The sequence below is a fragment of the Alligator mississippiensis genome, chromosome 4, assembly GCF_030867095.1.
Source record: "Alligator mississippiensis isolate rAllMis1 chromosome 4, rAllMis1, whole genome shotgun sequence".
Classification (NCBI taxonomy): Eukaryota; Metazoa; Chordata; order Crocodylia; family Alligatoridae; genus Alligator; species Alligator mississippiensis.
Window position 1 is genome coordinate 125,429,575 of NC_081827.1, and position 20,358 is coordinate 125,449,932.

General features: G+C 38.5%; 1 protein-coding gene across 19 annotated transcripts in view; it reads left to right on the forward strand.

Moving 5' to 3' along the window:
• SOX5 (SRY-box transcription factor 5) overlaps positions 1 to 20,358 on the forward strand; it is a 947,053-nt gene that overhangs the window by 568,841 nt on the left and 357,854 nt on the right. For 16 of the 19 annotated variants that reach the window (XM_059726572.1, XM_059726578.1, XM_059726573.1 and 13 more), the window contains one exon: positions 18,171 to 18,402. In XM_059726572.1, coding sequence (XP_059582555.1) covers positions 18,171 to 18,402 — 232 coding nt within the window. The remainder of the gene's footprint in view (positions 1 to 18,170; positions 18,403 to 20,358) is intronic. The other 3 variants (XM_059726575.1, XM_059726576.1, XM_059726577.1) reach the window with 1 other exon arrangement.

Consider the following 20,358-nt stretch of genomic DNA (forward strand, 5'->3'; position numbering starts at 1 on the left):
GCTTTTTGAATGTCTGTACCTAGCCTTAGAGACCTCTTCCTGAACACATTTCCCCTTCATGTTTTTATATACATCTAAATCTTTCTAATCCAACCTACATGAATTACCTCCACATTTTAAACATTCAGTTCTGAAGAAACAACAACAACAATAACAAATCCAAGTAAACCTAACCCCCTCCCTCCTCCAAAAAAGGAAAGTGGGTTCCCCTACATCAGTTCAAAATAACTTGGTTGTGCAAATTGATTTATATTTTATTAAACAAAATTGAATTGGTCTAAATTAATTGTAACTACTATTACAAATGGAAGACATTACAGACTGCAAAATGCAGCATTAATAATAGAGGATTCTGCTTTCTGTTTTTGGATAAATATTTTCTAAACAAGTTGGGAAAACAGAATTGTTGAATATAATCTATTTAGTTGGGCTCCAACTTTTGTAACTTTATTGTTTTGAAAAATGGTTGATTTTTATAGTTGACAACATCTACCATAGTGGATTTCATATGAAATAAATTAATCTCACCGCACCCTGGATGGAAGAAATGCTCACTAACAGCTGATAATTAATGATCAATTTAGAGATTATCACAAACAATTCACAAGGTTGCATTTCCTTTAGAAGTCATTTTGGCTAAACTGGATATTAAATTACCTGCCCAAGGCTTTTACTTTACTTGTGCTAACAAGACGATAATGACTGTGTTTGAAGAGCTCTGAACTGAACTTTTCAGACTGTCTGATAATCCATACAACTCTTCTTTAAACATCTTAAGTGAGTGAGCAAATAGAGACTATAATAAAATTGAAAACCATCATATAGGCACATGTTACCGCCCGGTTTAAGTAATGGGGCATGACAAATAAGAAGCACTGCTATAGAGTTCATATTTTCATTTTATGGCATACATTAAATATTTGATCATCAACCACCAGACAGAGGCAATTGGGCTAAAGAGTTTAGTTTGCAAATAGAAGGATAAGGTTTAGAGTGTCATAATCTGAGCACAGAATAGAGGTCTCATGTTGTAATCCCTGCTTTGATAACTTCACTTTATATGGTGGCAGGAAAATCACTTTATGTTTCTCCTTCAATTTCATGATGTATAAAGTGGGGAGAATAATTCTAATTTGTCTCTCACAGAGGATAGCTAAGGAATAATTAGTATTTGTAAACTGTTTTGAATATGAAAAATGCTGTGCAAATGTATACGCTTTGTAATGAACAGTATTGAGTAGAGAAGAAGAGACAAGCAGTACGGCCATATATTTTTAATGGTATTCATGTGCTTTAAGATGCAGATAGATGCCTGGCAAGATTTTCAAAAGTACATAATACCATAAATCATTTTAGCACTTTGAGGTGCATAAATACTTTTAAGAATTTAGATTCTTTCTCCACATCCGTATCAAATTTTGTGGGTTGAAGAATAATAAGCGATCTGCACACATTTTGTCCTTTCCTTGCCTCTATCTTCTCTGTGTGAATTGTGAGGTGGAAAAACAACAGCAAATATATTTAAAAATGCTCCTAAATCTTTGAGACTTCAGATTATAGTTTACAGCTTTACAGCAATATTCTTGTACTAACAAATTTAAAAGAAAGAGGGTGAGCCAGAGACACAGGTAGGGTATGCTTATTGCCAGCCTCCAGCTTGTGAATGAGTGATCGCTAGATATAAACGGTAGCATTGTAATGATTTAGACATTCAATGGGAGTCACCAATTTTGAAAAGCTACCAGAATCATTAAGAACTGGAATGAACTTCACATCTGAATGTATTTGTCTTGCAAAAATGCTCAGCAAAGGGCTTGGAGGAGGGCTGTTTTCCTTTCCAGCTTTTCCCCACCTCCTTAATACTTCATTTCATTGACTCCTATATTGGCTGTGCTAATTGAGAGTCATTGTGGTCCAGTGATTAAAGGAAGAAACTGGTAATTAGGATCCTTGGGCTCTAAAATTCCAGTTTTGCCCTGATTTGCTAGGTGATTTTGGATTAGGTCACTTGTGTACATGCAAAGCCAAAGGGAGTTACTCTTGCATTAACAAGAGCAGAACTGGCCTTCATAACTCTTGTTTTCCATCTTTAAAATGGGCATAATGTTAATTGTTTCAAGAAGAAAAAAGTATGGTTTGTTTAATTAGTAGTATAAATACTGTGAGCAAAAAAATAATCATTGTTAAGCTGTTATTGGCACAGGTTGAAGTGTAGTCCATGATGAGGGTTTGCAAAAAGGAATCCAGTAATAGAGGGCATAATAAATATATTCCAAAATGGTGCTGTAGTTAAATTTTCTGTCAGCAAATTCAACTTTTCTTTTATGAATCTATTTCTGTCGTGTAAAGAAAGATGAATGAATTTATATGAAAGTGAGTAACTTCTTTGCCCCACCTCCTAAAGATGATAATCTCTTCAGGTCATTGGCACGGCACTATGTAGAAACCTCACTTTGCAGCTTTACAAGAGTGTAAATAAATAGAGGATTTCATACCTTCCAAGCCTTTCTCTCCTGACTCTCATAGAAATAGTTGCATAAAAACATAAATTAATAATGAAACTGCATTTTTCTTGTTCTACCCCCTTGATTTTGTTAAACTAAAAATAGCAACAGTTGGCATCAATACAGCATTTTATTTTTTTTTTTAAATTGATAGATCTCAAAATACTTCTATGAAGTGATTAAACATTTTTATCCATATTGCAGAGATGTAGAAACAGAGCCATAAGAAGATTAAATAATATGTGTAGTGTCAAAAAGGGAAGTCAGTAACAGAACTGGTGCAGAATCAAGGATTTTTCAATCTAAATACTGGGTTCTGTTCACTAGATGAGTATTCCTTAAACTGGGGTACAGAGGCCCCTGGGGAACATATGGTGACTTTCTAGAGCGTGCATGAGAGGGAGGAAAGAGAAAGCAGAAGGCAAAGTAAAATTATAAATGAAAGAAAATGAAGAAGAAGAAAAAGATTAATAATAATTCTGCTCTATCCCTCAGTTTGTTGAAGAACTTACAGTGTATGATTGTAATATAGAGTGATTTTTATTCTTATAACATAGAATCATAGGAGTACTCAGCAAAATTATAAACTCAGGAAAAGGTACATGACCCAAAAATGTCTGAGAACCATTGAATTAGATTGGGGTGGGCAATTATTTGGGCTGGAGGGCCATTTAAGGAGTTTTGGTGAGCTTTTGTGGGCCAGATCAGCACCCCCTGTCCCCCACAAACAGCTCACCAAAACTCCCTAAGTGGTTCTGATTCACGCTGGGCTGGGTGGGTGCAGTGGGGCCATGGGAGGATGGGGAGCATGATATGGGAGCAGGATGGGTGGGCAGGGCTGGGATTGTGGGGTAGTGACAGTGTGGGGCTGGGTGCCCAGGGAAGGGCCACGATCCACTCCCTGCATGCCCCTGTGATGGGTGCTGGTTCCATGGGAAGGGACATGTGGGGAGCAGATCGTGGCTCTGTTCTGGACCCTGGCCTTGTGCATTCACCACCCCACAATCCCAGGGTCTCCATGGAGAATGGCTCAGACCCACGTGGGCAGGGTGCGTGGCCAGGTGGATAGGATAGGGCCATGGGCAGGCAAGGAGCTGCATCTGGGAGTGGGATGGGTGGGCAGGTTTGGATCCAGAATCACAGGGTGGTGACAGTGCAGGGCTGGGGCCCAGGGCAGAGCCATTATTTGCTCCCCACACACCCCTGCCCATGGAACTGGTGTCTGTTGCAGAAACGTGGGCAGCAGATCATGGGTCTACACCTAGCCCTGGCTCCACTATGTCACTGCCCTGTGATCCTGGCCGTGCCCACCCATCCCACTCCTGGATGCCACTCCCTACCCACCTGTGGCCCCATCTCAGCCACCTGACCATGTGCCCTGCCCTTGCAGGACTCACCTCCACTGGTGAGTGCAGGGTGGATAGGCTATGATGTCTGGGCAGGAAGGCTGGCAGTGGCAGCAGCTGGAAGGACCTGCCATTGCTGGGACAGCCTGGAAACAAATCCAGATGCTGCCGTGCCCCACCCTGCCCTGCAGGGCACCTGAGGGTGGCAGGACCAGATGCAATGCTACAGGCTAGCCTTCCCTCCCCTCCCCCCCCCCCCCCCCCACACACACCTGGGCTAGGTGGGACTGAGAAACTTGCCATGGGCTGGACAGAACCCTTTGGCTGCACAGATTTAGTCTGTAGGTTAGATTTTGCCCACCCTTGCACTAGACTGCTGTCTCGTGGGTGTGAAGGAGAGTATTTGTCTGCCTGATAACAATTCCACTGTTTGTACCTGTAGCTAAACAAATGGCCTGCTCCAAAGGCATATTGCTGCAGAGTTCTGTCTCTATGATACTTTTTAACCAGTAGAATTATCCTGTGTCCTAAGTATGATTAAACAATTTGGAGAACTTGCTAGCTGCCTGCCTGCCTGCTTCATAAGTCATGCTTTAACTTTCAGAAGTAGTAATCAGACATGAGGTCCTTCCTGGTGCATCTTCCTGATGGTGCCAGTTTGAATCCAGCTTGAGTCAATAATGATGGAAGTTGCTACTATTCACTGGCCTATGTGTTAAGTGATAGTCAAGGGCTGTTCAGTGGCCTGTGTGAAATTAGTCTGTGTTTTTCCTTAATTTGCTAGTTTAAACATACTCACATCACAAAAATGACCATAATTAGCCCTAATCAGCTCCTCATTTGCAGCAGAGAAACCAGACATTGACTGGGCATGGAGAATGACGTATCTTCCCCCTTTCCAAAAGTGGTCTTCCCTATGCAAAGTTGAGGCATTTTCATGGCTTTCTCAGAAAATCTTCACCTTATGTTGCCTGTGCTGTACCTCTTCTTTGTCAATGGAGCTTGCAAGTCTGCAATATTGCTAAAATCAAGCTAAAAGTACACTCTATAGTCTTCCCTTTATGGGAACAATCATTATGCTAGTTGTGACATTTATTTTACATCTTGATTCTGATTCACCTAATTGGGTTCATCTCCAATGGGGACAGCAACAGGGTTTTCTTTCAAAGTGATCTGTGCAGGAAAACGGCTGTACCACTTCGGATAGCAATATCAGTTAGGTTTTGTTTACCGTAGTCCACCTTTTTTAGCAGAACATAGCTCTTGCATCTAAGTTAAACCTCCACAGCAGTATTAGTCTTGAACTGCTCAACTGTTTTAATAAATTGTGGTGAAAATAATCCAATGCAAATACATTTTTGTACTGAATTTTAAAAAGTGCTTTTGAAAACAGTGTGTAGACAGTGTGATTCAGGGGAAGAAGCCAAGTGTTTATTTTAAGATGTGTTTGAACGAAGCTGCCTACATAAACTTGCCAGTGTTAAGAAAGAGGGGCTCTGCCCCTTTTAGATCACAAAGGCCTCTCAGTGGGGGGATGGTTTTGGTAATGGAAAAAACAAAAAAGGTTCCAGTATGTGGTGGAGGAGGTAAAATAAACAAACAGCAATGGATGATTACTTCTTTCCATCAAGGCTCCTTTATCCTCATAAGCTCAGTCAGTGGTCAACATGTTAGACACCCCTCCCTGTTTTATCAATCCCTTAACTGTGTTCTTTGACAGCATGGGTTTATACAGCTGGGTCTTTGTAGAGCTTTATGGGAATTGCTATTGAACAACAGACATGAAGGTAGATAAAGTACCTATGGAAGGGTAAATGGCAGACTTCCTTTCGGTTTTCCTGGAATGAGAGATTCTTGCTCGAATAATTTTTTTTTGTCCCTCTTTTCACTTAACAAATATTTTAAAGTGGGCACCTTTTTACAACGGTGTTTAATTCTTATTATTTCAAGTTTTATAAATACATAGAGACTTCTTAAAGTGCTAAAGGTGAGTGGTCTGTTTAGAAATGTGTCTCCTTTTGATATGTGTTAATTGACTTTTTCATTTAGAATGCTTGTATACATACACGGTTGTTTATAGAGATTTTTGTAGATGCCGTTGCAATGTTTGTAGGTACGGTGCACTCTTAAGGGTCATTTATAGCTGGTTATAACTTTTACAACTTGTTTTCTTTTAGACTGAAACTTGCCAGGTACTACCTCAGCCAAATCTCCCAACAGACATGCTTTCAGGGTTTCATTGAGGTCCATGCACATGCACCAGTGTACAGTTGCACATGTGTGCATATGTGCATGTAAACAACAATGTTGAAAAGGGGGCACTGCGAAATCAGAAGATAGCAGAAATTAAGATTGGTTGTGCAATTATAACTGGTGCAATTCATTATGAAACTTTTCAAATGCAGTGTTCTTATTTTCCATGGTTTTGAAAATTAAAATGCAGATTAAATTAAAATAGAACCATAGTCAACCATTTAAAGAATGGCAGAAAAATACTTTGCAGTGTACATTATGTGCAGTCAATGTGAGAAGAGCCTTTGCCTCATTTGAAGCACCTTTCTGTTTTACTCCATATGCAGTCTTATCTGCTAGAAAGGAAAGGAGAAATGACTGTAAAATCTGAAGTGAGACATAATCACACAGAGCCAATAAAATGCTTGGAGAACATTAAGCTTGTAGCTTTATGAATTTAAATATTTTTAAAAATGTTGTTACAGAAATATTTAAATAGCTAGCTGTTTATTTTGTTTTCTGTTCAACACTAACCTTCACAAACAGCATTTTTGGTGTCTTCAGAAAGGGAGCATCTTTACTTCAGAACTATCTCCTTGTCAGATTCCAACATTTTATTTTAAATTTCTGAGACATTATAGAAATTTTAAAAATGGGCATACTTTGTTGTTGTTGTTAACACAATGGGAAAGAGATTATATGTATTCCCTGCTAATTTTTTCTATATCAACTTGATTGTTCCTTCTCTAACTTCCAAGGAATATTTGTTTTTGGGTTGAGAACGTGCTTGCAATATGAAAATCAAAAAGATTTAAAAAAAATTTTAAAGTTGCAATCAGCTGAAAAGAAAAAAATCATTACATTAATTACAGTTGTTACTCCATGTGCATATGTACATACATACACATAAACACACACACATACGTTCAGTTCTGATAATTAAGTACACAGATGCATACACAATTTTGTACTGAGGTCCTAGTTTTGCTACTTTTGAAGTCAGTAGTAAAAGACACAATAATTTCAATGTGGTAGAATTAGACGTTGAAATTGTTAATAATTATGTAACTATACCCTTCATTCAGATATACCTGTGTCTTTCTGCCTTTATTTGGATATATTTCTGCTTGTCATGTATGTATGTGTATATGAGAGACATTAATATAGCAAGCCTCTGTATAATTATAGGGAGAACAGCATTTAGTTATATTTGATAGTTAAAGCACAAATATAGGTAATGTTCTTGGGAATGTATAATGGGTACTCAAGGAAGAGTATTCGCATGAAGTTATATGTGTATGTGTTTGGTAGAATTATATATATATGTAATGGTGACTATTTATATTGAACTTAGATATGATAAAATTCATTTAGTGTGAAATAGAACATCACTCCGGAATTGTTTTAGAGTAATTCGGTGTTACAGATTCCCTAACTACAGGTTCTAAATAATTATATATGAAAATAGTTTTAAAAATAAATAAGAGATAGTTTACTAATAAAGAGGGAGAGTGAGGAAAATGGAAGGGATGTGGACCTGGTTAGCTCTTTGTTTGGAAATCACATTATTAAATAATGTCTTCATGTGTCTGAGAGCACGGAAGAGTGGGAAAGATGACTGTCACAGTCTGGCTGTGTTTCAGTCAAAAGAATGGCTCATCATCCTGAAATCAAGGCTTCTGTTGGTGGAGAAAATTAGTAATGTTAACGTTGATTCCAACTAAAATGGATCATTGTTTAATATTAAGCTTCTAGAGATTGTGTAGAAAATTAAGCAGTGATTATGAATGGGTAAGAGAGTAAGCCCTCGGTGCTGTGTAGAATCGAAGTTTAGCAATAGTTAACCTTGCAAACTAACACTGTGTTGCACATCTTAGTAATAAATGGAACTTTTAGAGGTTTAGCAATTCTATTTCATGCTGGTATTGATGGACTCTGTGTATCTACATGGATGGATTATATGTACTCTTTCCAGTAGACAGAACACTTTTCTGACATAGTGACAGTAGGTTGATAGAGAAATTCTTGGGTTTTTTTTTTCCAAAAGGTAGTTCATGCAATAGTTCCACAATGAAAAGTATTCTGATTCTCTTATTTAATCTAATCCTAATTTGTAGTTCAATTGGCAGATTACCTAATGTGATGGTATTATGACATTCTGTTATCCTAACCCTGGCCAGTTGGTCATTCTTTACAGGGAAAATAACAAAACAACCATCTTCCATCCCACTCTCCCCTTGCAATTTCACCTGTGTTATGAGGATGCAGGGGAGGGAAGGTAAAGTGAAAGGGTGTGAAGTAAAATAGGTTACAGCTATAATACTGAAGAATGGAAGAGTAAAAGGAGTGGCTGAAAAGGGATAAATAGTAAAGAAATAAAAGGAGGCAAGAGCTAATTTACAGGACACTAGAAAATAAGTGAGCTTGTGGATTTAATTCAAGATCATCCAAGCAGAGGCTTTTTGAATGAAAGAAGCCAGTGATCAGGCTCAGTTTACTTGAAATACCAACAATGGCTGTATCCTGCTGTTTCAGAGTTTGTGCTGATAGATGCTCATCGTGTTTGACGCTGCACCATTGCGTTAGGATGTTTCCTGTGATTGCAGACACATTTTGATTATTAGGCTTTTCTCTGGCTGAGAGTTCTGTAAAAGTCCAAGTTTTGAAGCTGGTTCTTTCAGAAATACAATAATCTTCAAAAGCCAAAAGGAAATGCTACAGAAATGTTCTGTGAATACACTTGATTTTTTGTGTCTTTAAATTGATACATAATAGAGTTGTTACAAGGTGTGGCAGTCTAGTAAATTTGGCAGATCCCAAAGAATACTTGATTCTTTTCCTGAAGCTGATATTTATTGCTGTATATGATTTGGGGGGAGTCGCTCAAAAGTGACATTCTTCGGCTAGGCAATGTATAAAACAGGGCCAACAATATATTCCCTTTATTAAGATCTATAAATGAGATAGAATTATATACAGTCTACCAGATACAAATTAAGGGAATAGAGCCTGTCATCTTGGTAGAAGTTCTTTAATCACCTTGTATAGTATGCTTTTGGTTGGGGCAGAAGCTCTTAGCTTCTGCCAAGATACATTAACGATTACATTGCACGCACAGCTAAGTTATCCATATACAAAGTGCAGTCTTCTTTAGCTGTATGCTGTACAAAGTCAGTGAAAATCTGTCTGTTTTGTATACTGTGGTTGTGTATTGTGCATCTTTTTCTCCAGAGCATTTGAAGCTTTTTAATTAAGCTTGGGTGTATGATGGTATTTCACTATATGAAAATATTTTTAAAAATTGCAAATGTTAATATGTTAATATTACCTATGGAGAATTCCAATTTTTCATTTTACACACATACACACGCACAATTTTCATTTTTCAGGCATTTCCCCTGGAAACTTTACTTAAAGAAAAGTTTTGGCACAGAATTTTCAACATGAAACCAGTTTCAACTTGTTTAAAACCTGAAACACAAAAACTTGTTTCCCTAAAAATGAACAGTTACTTTGACAAATGCCAGCTTTCTTCCCCAAACCCATTTTTACAACTGAGATATTCTTTTTTTAAATGAACATAAAAAAATTAGAGAAGACAAATTTTCTCCCATTCTTCTGCATCAGTCAATTGAATCATGTTTGCTTAAGCTCAGTTAAAAAAAGTCTTCAAGCAAATGTCAAGTCTAGAAAGCGAAAGTGAAAAAATTAACTGAATAGAATCTAGAATGGAGGTAAAAAGTGGAAATTGTTAAGTAACTTTAAGTATAGGGATTGATTTTTATCCTGCTATAAGATTCTGCGGAAATTGGTCATAGAGTCTGTAGCATAGTGAATTTTTCTTTCATTTTGAGGGTCTGCTTTACCCTCTTCAAAATCTCATTCTTTTTAATAATGTAATTTTTTTTTCAACATGCGTGCATTTCAAAAAAGGTGGCTGACTGATATATTCTGAGAAAGTAATAATTAACTGATTATTCTGTCCTGGTATGAGTGACAGCTCAGAAACATTTTTCCCTTTAACTCATGTGCACACATTTTTATTGATTAGCAAATTAGAGATTTTTGTTTCCATTTTTAACTGAAAAAATAAATCCATTAAAAAGGTTTTAATCTGGGCAGCTGGAAACTTAAAGTTTATACCCTATGAATCCTGTTTTTAATAGCCTGTATTGGGGTTGCAGTGGGACACAAGGCTGGATTCTGTCACCTTACTCATAATGAGCAATATCTTATGATTATATAGGTAGTCCTATCAAACTGAGTAGCATCGTGTATTTAGAAAGTTACTACTTAATCAGTGTAAGAAAACATGGAAGTATTGGGGCCAAAATTACTACAAGCATTAACATTAATTAGTAACCCTCCTCTGGAGTTTCTACAAGGAGGTCATAGATTGAATAACCTTGAACAGAACTGTTCTGACACTCTCAGTGTGAGTTAAGGCACATTGGTGAGAGTATGGATATGCACTGATAATACCTGTGCTGTATGCATGTATAAATAAAATGATATTGTTACCCATCTGTGTCTTCTATGGAAGAACAGAGAGTCTCCAGGACTTTAGATCTAGCCTCTTCTGTAAGTACTAAGTTGATTAAAGGAAAATGGCCTTGCAGATTGAGCAAAGGGGTTTGATCAAAGTCCACTGTAATCGACGGGAATAATTTCATTGATATCAATTGGTTTGTAATTAGGCCCTTAAGGAATGGATTGATTTACATAACCTTGTTTGGATTGTCCCCTAAATCGCTGCTTACAAAGGTAAGAACTCAGCTAGCTTTTCTGGTAGGTCCATCCTTGCCCCAAAATGAAGTTCTTTGTCTGCTACCCAGAGAAGGGGCTCTAGTGTTTAAACTCTGCTTATGAGGGCTCAGCTTTTAGCTGCCAAAGAAACTTAGAAGATGAACATTTTCACAGTGATTTGGAAACTGACTACATGACTCCAGTCAGGAACTGTCATGCTTGGTTATGGTGAGAAAACAACAATGCCTCTCTTGATAAGGAAAAAAGAAAGTCTTGCACAGCCAAAATTTTGATGTACAGTTTAAATCATCTCTCTGCATCCTGTGGACTTGAAGCTGTCAAAAAGGCAAAGCCTGCATGTGAATGGAAAAGCTTTTTATTTCTTTAAAAAGTGTACCAACTATAATTATCCATAACTATGCAGGCCTGTTTTAATGCTATTTTATAATTACAGGTCTTAATGCTAGATTATACAAAGTCATTTATAAATAGTCTGAACAGAAGGACTTCGGGAGTTTTTAACCTGTAGATTGCTGTAGGTTGTGGCAGCTGATGGGATTTCAGCTGTATATGTACGGTGTTAGCTGTGTAATGATTGATGAATCCTTTAATTAATTCCACAACAAGTTAAGATTTACAGCCTCATATCTTTTTCTCCTGACACATCCATGTGTGTCACTTTTTAAGACACGGATAAGCCATTTCTCCAACAGCTTTTGTGGATATCTGAAATGTTTCTGGAGTATTTTGCTGAATGTAACAAGATTAGAGTTCCATAATATGGCATAAGCAGTTGAATTGGGATGATGTTGCTGGTTTGCTAGAGGGCACCAGCTCCTTGAATACTGGGTTCCTCCTTGGATTTATGTTCGACAGGCAATTATATATCAAGTTATTGAAAAAAAGATACAATGAGGTGAAGTAAAGGGACTGTTTCATGGGTTCCTGTTTAAAGACCATAGGCATGTTAGAAGATTTCATTTTGGGGATGCTACAGTAAGCCCCCTGCCAAAAAACAATTTTTGGTGCAGTAGTTCTTTTGTAACCAGTACTTCCTGCAGTGAAGGAGAAACTGTTGCATGTGAGTACCATATAGAATTGGCTCCCATAAAGAATTTGTATATTATGGTTTGGAGAAGCATAAGTAAGAAAAATAAATCTTCCGTGCACTAAAATGTGACTATTAGGGCTGTGCGAAGCTTCAGGTGCTGATTTGATTTGGAGATTTGGCCCGATTCGGTGGCCGAATCTCCAAATCCAAATCGAATCAGGAGACCAATAAAAAGGTCTGAATCAATTCGCAGCAGCCAGTGAGTGCCAGGCCTTTATTTATTTATTTATTTATTTATTTATTTATTTTTAAGAGCCAGGATGCTGGGACCGGGCGGGGCAGCCATGGAGGGGAAGGGACGGCTGGGAGAGCAGGCAGTTGACGGGGGCTCCTGGCATAGCCTCCCATGCAGCACAGGGCAGTGGGAGGCAGTGGGGATTGCCTCCCCTACCTGGCAGCATCCAGTGAGTGCCGGGCTTTTTTTTTTTTTTTTTTTAAGGAACTGGGATGTTGGGGCCAGGCGGGGCAGCCATTGAAAGAGCTGGGAGAGCCAGTGGAGGATGGCGCCTGTTGGATTTGGAGATTCAGCTGATTTGGTGGCGGCCGAATCTCTGAATTAGATTTGGTCAAATTGATTCAGGATAGTGATTCGAATCACCAAATTAAATCACTGTCCCCCGAATCGGCCAAATCCGAATCCGAAGCGAATACTAGCTGCTTTGCACCAACCTAGTAACTACTGATAGTATTTAGTTACTACTGATAGTAATATTTATTTGTCAGCTTCATAAAACAAGGTCTATTAACCATGTCTTCTGCACGTCAAATCAAAATACACTTCTTAAAAGAACAGATTTCTTGTAAGAAAATTGAGGTGGGTCCGAACTAAAATGTTAGAATTAAATCCTCAATTCCACCCCAACACTGGGAGAAGTTCAGAACAAATATAGATCCACATATTGTGGCTTTTAGCTATCTTTACAGGCAGCTAACCAGTTGCTGCATGTACCCAAATGTACTATGTAAATCCAGTTCTGAACTTTGTGGCCTCAGGCATTTCTCAAAATATTAATACTTGCTCCCAATTTGTTGAATGGTGTCTTATGTTTGTATTCAGAAGAATGGAGTGGTGGAAGGTAAAGATTTAGTTCTGATTCAGCTCTTAACTCTCTTCTGTAAAATCATTGTAAGAACCAAATTCTATCCTTAGAGACATTTTGACTTCAATGGGAGGCGGCATGCACACAAGCTCAGAATTTGGTCAAAAATTGCCTGTCTTCATCCATGCCATATCTTATTTTGATATTAATGTGCTATTTTTGCTCCCTGTTGTGAACATGTTATTTGCAGTCATGTAACTGACTGCAGAAATTTCTCTTGCATGCTTATCAAAATTTAAAAGGTAGATCTTTGGCTGGCCACCTGATGGATTTTCATTGGCTGAGGGTAGGACCTAAGATGTTTGCACCTCTGTGTTATATTACTGTAAACTGCTCTTAGCTAGTACCTAATTTTATCAATATTAGACAAAAAAGAAAACACCTGAAAGAACTTTGAGCAACAAGGCTATCTATTAGTATTTAACCATTTTTCTTTGTGTATTATTTATAACTTGAGCTAAGCTTTACTTGTATGTAGGATATGGAAATCTCACTTAAAAACCAGTATTAGGCCCCGTAGGAAAATGAAGATGTTGAAAATGTATGAAAAAGAAGAGAATTTAAGGATATAGAATGTGAATGTGTTAAAAATTCATAAGAGGGACCAAAAAACTGCAGAAAAAATGAAACAAGTAGCTGTGAATTAATTCTCCTTTGCTCATGTTGTTTTCTGCCTGTAAACCAATCAGAACAATTTGATGCTTTCATGCTCACTGCCATTTAGGAAGTAGTTTCAGGTTGAAATTCTTTGTTTGTTTTAAAATATATTTCCTTTTCTTATAGGGGTTTCCAGTGTGTTCACAATGACAGAATTGGTATAATTCTGTACAATATTGCCAAAGGTGGCAATAATGTTCCTACAGAGCCTAACTGTACCTGGCTCGTAATGACTACAGTAATGATTAGAGCCACTCCACCCACATGATCATAGGTAGATCCAGGAAGTTTAAAAGGGGAGGGGGGTTGCAAGAACAGTGACCTGCACTGCATGGGTAGCTACATTTTCTTGCTCCCACCCTTCTCCACTAGGGCAGGCACACCCCATTACAGGAGCATCAGCCAGGGTTGTATTTTTAAGTGCCCAAATCAGGTAAGAATCTCCACCTCTCCCTCTCTGCACCCCTTCCATTCCTTCCCTGCCCTTACCCTACTTAGGCCTCTCGGAACAGAAGGGGATTCCCATCTGTAACCACCACTGTTATCCCAGCTGCTTCTGCCGCACTCCAGCTGAGGCTGTGGCTGCTGAAGGAGTCAGGTTCAGCCAGGGGCAATGATAGCAGTAGGTGGGTTCCCCTTCTTGAGCCTGCTCCCAAGCTTGCAAGAAATACCCTGGAGGACAGGGACAGTAGCTGGCAGGGGAAGGGAAGGTGTAAGAGATGCTTGTGCGCATAGAGGGGAAGGAAAGGATACCAAGGGGGATAGAAAGATTCTTATCTGGTTTGGGGAATTTAAAAGAAATTACCTGCCTGCTGCTCTCATACTGTAGCCTAAGAGGTAGGGATACAACCACACCACTGAACCCCCTCTGGATTTCCCCCCTCCATGCCCCCTCTCCCCCACATGATACAATCTGTATACTTGATTGATATGTAGAAAGTTCATCTCAAGCTAGGTCGTACAAGTAGTTCCACATGTGCATCCTATTTTCTCTGAAGGCCAATGCAAACTGGAGGGAGGCCATGGACTCACGTGGTCCAAAAATATAGTATTTGATGTTATTAAAATATAAATAAGAATGGGTCTGTTATCTCTCCTGTCCCCTCTTCTTTTTACTTTACTTCAAAAATTGAAATTGTTCGTTTTGGAAACAATAATGTTCCTATAGAGGGGTCAGGAGGAGGCTATGATGAATCCAGTCCATCAATTGAACACTGTAGTGGGAGCTATATGTTCACAGATCGAGTTAGCAGATCTGTGAATTCAGCAGCTTTTTACTCAGTAAAGTTATTCTTTCCTTATTGCACAGTGGAGACAACATAGGTTGCACTTAGTATGGGTAGACATCCATAAAAATTGTTCAACAACTTGGGTGCAGAACGTGCATTAGAGGTCCTCATTGTAGGTAAAAGGTTTTAACCGTGGATAATACTAACCATGTGCATCATGGTCAGTAGTTTACAGTATTTCCAGTGGTCTCATGAGATGTATCCCATGGGATACATGAAAATGCAGGATGACTAAATGACTGATGACTTTTCGTGCCTCAGTTTTTGGATGCCCAAATTTAGTTGAAAGGCCTAGTTTTCAGAGAAGGAAGCTTTCTAAAGATCAAGTCTTTTAAATATCAGGTTGGGTAACCAAAAATGGAGACAGCTCAAGTCTCTTTAAAATAACTTAAACCATAGATATGTGGTTCTTCTACTGAAGGAAAAATCATACAAGCTTACATCTCTATCCTAAGCTTACAATACACTGAAGTAGCTGTACACTGAATAAGCACAGTTAAAGCATGTTAATTTCTGTATCCAACAGCACACAAAGAAGCAAGGTGGCTAACATCACTTCTGATTGCCTTTAATTCCCTAGCCCAAATGACCAGGTATCCATTTACATACGAGTTCCCCAGGGGTGGGGGCTCCAACAGGAGTCTGGACCAAAGTTTAAATTCATGTCTCTGGATCATTAGCCAGACACGTCAATTGCTCGTTCACTTTATTCCTTGCAGAATATGAGTAGCTCAGATAAAAATCAGTGGGGAGTGATGTGGATTCTGCAGCAGCATGATGAGGACCCCACCGCTTCACACATGGCTGTAGAATCCTGAGGTATCACACCTAATACAAGATGCCAGCAAGTGTATCTGATGAACTCTGTTTATGTGCGTATGTTTCTCCGCAGGCATGTAGGTGGGAGAGTCTAGAAAACAGAATTAAGGTAGGATGTATAAAGTGCTAATCTGTTGGACTAAGTCAAACAGTCACAGAAAATACAGATTGTTTCTCTACATATAGACATTAGGTGATGTTCAGAAAAACTGGAGGTATGCAACTGAGTGTGGGTTTTGGTGGGGGATTTTTTGGTCTGCCTTTTCTTAATATAATCTAAATTGGCTCAGGCAGCAGCACTCAAAATGAGATCATTAGAAACAAAATAAGTCCCAACAAAGGGCTGTGTAAAGTCACTGTTTGTTTTCAGACCCAGTTGACTGCCACTAAGAACCATTTCGTGCTCAATATGCCAAATCGTATGGACATGCTCCACATCACAGCAGCCCCACACATGGTTCAAGAGGCTGCTGGGCTTTTGAAACAGAGCTCTTTAACTGTGAAGTGGAAAATCAAAATAGGGGTAATTAGAATCAGAAATGCTAGATTTTTGAGGAGGAGCTGTGTTGCTCTGCTCACTTCAGCTTCCCCTTACAACTTTTATTTACAATAGAGTTCACTTTCCTATTTCATGAATACTCATTTTCCATTATGTATTGTTTTTTGTTCTTAGAAATATTGCTTCACTTCTCTTCTTTTCACTTCTTGTCATGATTATGTTGTGACTGAATAAGTTTAGTATTGCTTTAAAGTTACTATTTTTTTTTACTTTAGACTCCATTCCTTATTACAAACGCCTTTTATTATATCACAATTCCGTTTTGTAACACATGCCTTTCTTTTCCTGAGGAATGATTAGTTATGGCAAATTTCAGAACGTTTGGGTAAATCCCTAGTGGGTAAATACTATTCGTTCCATCCAGGAAGAGCACACACCAACTGCAGATGCTTCCTCAGCCTGATGAAGGGTGTTTGTGAAAGCTTGTTTGTAAAAGCTTGCAGGGAAGAATTTTCCCAACTATTTGAGTTGGTCTAATAAAAGATATAAGAATGACCCAAAGAACCTTGTCTGCATAAATCCCTAACATTTGGACACTTCTGTTCTCTCTTCAGAACTCTCTGTTATAAAGACTGCTGAAAATTCGATGGAATCAGACTATCTTGAGAGATGTTTTATTTTCTCTGGTTTGAATGAAAACTAGTTTTTATCATTGTATATGGGTTTTTTGGCACATACACAACAGATGCACAGAAATGTGAAAGTTAACTGAACTGTTTTGTTAATCTCTGAAATTGTTGGAAGTGGGTCCAAATGTTGAATGAAAATGCTTTTCTATGCCTTTTCTGTGCATGTGTTGTACATGTGTTGTTCTTTCTTTATTTTGGATCTAATTAGAAATTGAAAAGACTGGACATCTTCATAAAGTCTTCATGGAAGCTTTAGACTCCAGTGTTCATAGAGTCAAGCATTTGAGATAGTTGTATAAGCATGTGAATTTTAGATTCCTTTCCATCTGTGTGAATCTTAGGGCTTGTTTCTGATACAGGACTGCTGCCACCACTGCTTTGCCAGCAGAACTAAACCAGCACAACTGTTTAATGGCTATGTGGTAAATGAAGGCAGAAGGCATTCTTTTAGAGGCCTTGCTAAAGGACCTCCTCAATGACAAATGCTTTTCCAAAAAAAGTTCTCTTCTATTAACACAGTAGCTTCCAGACTTAGTGAGCATGGAGGAGAGACACCAGGTTGCTAACTGAACTATGTCAGCCAGGGGTGACATCTTTTCACACTCTTAGCTGCTATAGCTATATTGGCAGAACTTTATAGAGTAGAGTAAACCTTACAAAATTCTCCCACCAGTACGATAACATCTTTAATCTTTCATGTTGATAATGAGTTTTAAAAGTCAGAAAATTTAGGTTGACCGCAAGCTTTTTATTTTATTTTGCTTTCTTGGATATTGTTAAAAATAAATAGATCTTAACAGCTAAGTTGACAGTAGTTTGCATTGGGAGGCATTCCATCTTCTATAAGCTCTTGGAAAATGTATAGCTGGATGGGTATTTTTTTAAAGGAATTGCATTTCATTATGTGATGTTCTTAGGTGAATTTTCATGTTTAAGGAGCCAGAATACAAGAGTGCTATATTAGCGTATTATTCTCACAACAAACAAGCACTGTTCTGTTGCTACCTGCTTGGCCATTGTTCCCAATTGTGTATGCTTTGCAGCGGTATTTGGATGGTTTCCTGCTCTCTGCCAGCACAAAAAAGGCATTTCTGTTACAATGGCCCCTAACCACACAATGACGGCATTAAGGATTTATTTGGAGGTTTCATTATTTTCTCCTCTTTTGTTCCTTCCAGGATGTCTTCCAAGCGACCAGCCTCTCCGTATGGGGAAGCAGATGGAGAGGTAGCCATGGTGACAAGCAGACAGAAAGTGGAAGAAGAGGAGAGTGACGGGCTCCCAGCCTTTCACCTTCCCTTGCATGTGAGTTTTCCCAACAAGCCTCACTCTGAGGAATTTCAGCCAGTTTCTCTGCTGAGTCAAGAGAATTGTGGCCATAGGACTCCCACTTCTCAGCACAACACAATGGTAGGTTCACTCATGGTCTATTGTGCTTACACCCATTCTTTGACTGCGTCTACAATAGCTTGGCATCCAGACCTGTCCTTTATACACTATATAGTTCATAGTTGCACATACAGAACGTATTACAATAATGTGAAAACTCTGACCTTACTATGCTGATTTCTACCCCCCACTTTCAAAGATAAATCATTCAGTTAAGGAACATACTGCACTTCCATCACCTTATTTTGTCTAGATACAGTTAGGATGCTACAATCTACTTCTAGTTATGTTAGTATAAATCTAAAAGGTATCTTTTTGCTAAATAGTAAATAGATTCAAAGAACTGTAAGTGATAGCAGTATTTGGGCTAGCATTTGGCATATCACCTATGATCTGAGATTTATGTAGCATCTAGACCAGTGGTTCTCAGCTTTTTTAGGCTAATGGCACATTGCCATAACTTTGCTGAATTTAGTGGCACTGCATTTTCCAGGACGTGCATGTAGGGCCAGATCAAAAAGCAGCTGCAGCAGGAGATGGTGCAGATAACTTAATAAATGGTAACCTGGATGAGCATAATGCAGGCAGGAGCATCCCGGCCTTTTAAGGATTCTGCGGCACCGGCACTGTCTCTGTACTAGGCCAAGTGAAAGTACCTATGTCTCTTGTTTCTGTGTGGGGTCAGACCAGGATGTGGCTGCAACAGGAGACAGGAGGGGGTGAAGATAAATCTAATACAGGCAGGAGCACCTCCTCCCATGGCAGCTACTTTCAAGTCCAGACCTCCATGCTCTTCCTGGAAGGGAGGCATGCTGGCCACAGCATCTCTGTGTCATGGCACCCAGCTTGAGAGCCACTTACCTAGGCACATGAAAGGCAGAGAGCCTTAGCTTTGCATTCTGCTGATTTTAGAAGTGAGTGTGACACACTGATGCCTGTTCTTATACCCCATAGTTATTTATTTGTGATTTTACTTATTTTGTAGGGTCCACAAGACCTGGATTCAAATCAAAATAATTATGTTGTCTTCATTCAAATTCCCACTTATACACATCATCAAACCATCCCATGCACTTCGGTCTAATTCATCTTAGTTACCAGGAAACCCAGTGTCATGTTCTACACACATGCTGCAGAATCACTGTTGTAAGATTATGTAATTTGGCCCATATCATACTACATAATATAGTACCACATTTTTATAAAGATAGAAAAACAGGAGGTGAGCAGAAGTAGAAACACTGAAATTTAAGATGGAGGTACACTGGAAGCACTCCATACTGCAAGGATAAAAATTCCTAAAATGCATAAATGTGTGTTAGTTCATAGCTTCGGGAAAGGTTGAATTCAGTCATAAACTCACTTTAAATATAGATAAGCACTGGACCATGGTTGAAGATTTTGAAAATGAATGCTAAAATAAGTGACAGTTTATTGTTACAAAAGCCTGCAACAAATCCTCGATGTTCTTTAAGCCCTTACAGCTCATTACACATTTGTAACAAGCTCTATATTAAAAACCCTTAGAAAATTAAGTTACTGGACAAAGATAGAGTATTCCCTGATGCTGCTTTCCTAGACACAATAACTTACTCATCTCTGTCCTTTCTCCCTTTGCCCAAGATACTCTAATACATAAGTTTACACTATAATGAATAAAGGTTGAATTATTAAATTTGATTTTGCTGTCTTACAATTTAAAAATGAAGAAAGACCCTCATAAGGAAAATTACTGAGGGGGTACTTCTATTTCTCTTTAACTTTTTTGCTTCAGATCCTCTACCATGCATGCTGTGCAGATGTCATTCACTAATGTGCAATTAAAATAAATGAAATATGAGTATAAATTGTTATACGATCTATGCTGTATTTTGATCAGGTTTGAGAACCTTTTTTACCTGTCTTTTGGATATTAGTACGGGTTTTTAGTCTTGTTCAGCATATAGCCTTCGTATAAGCACATTATTGAATGTAATA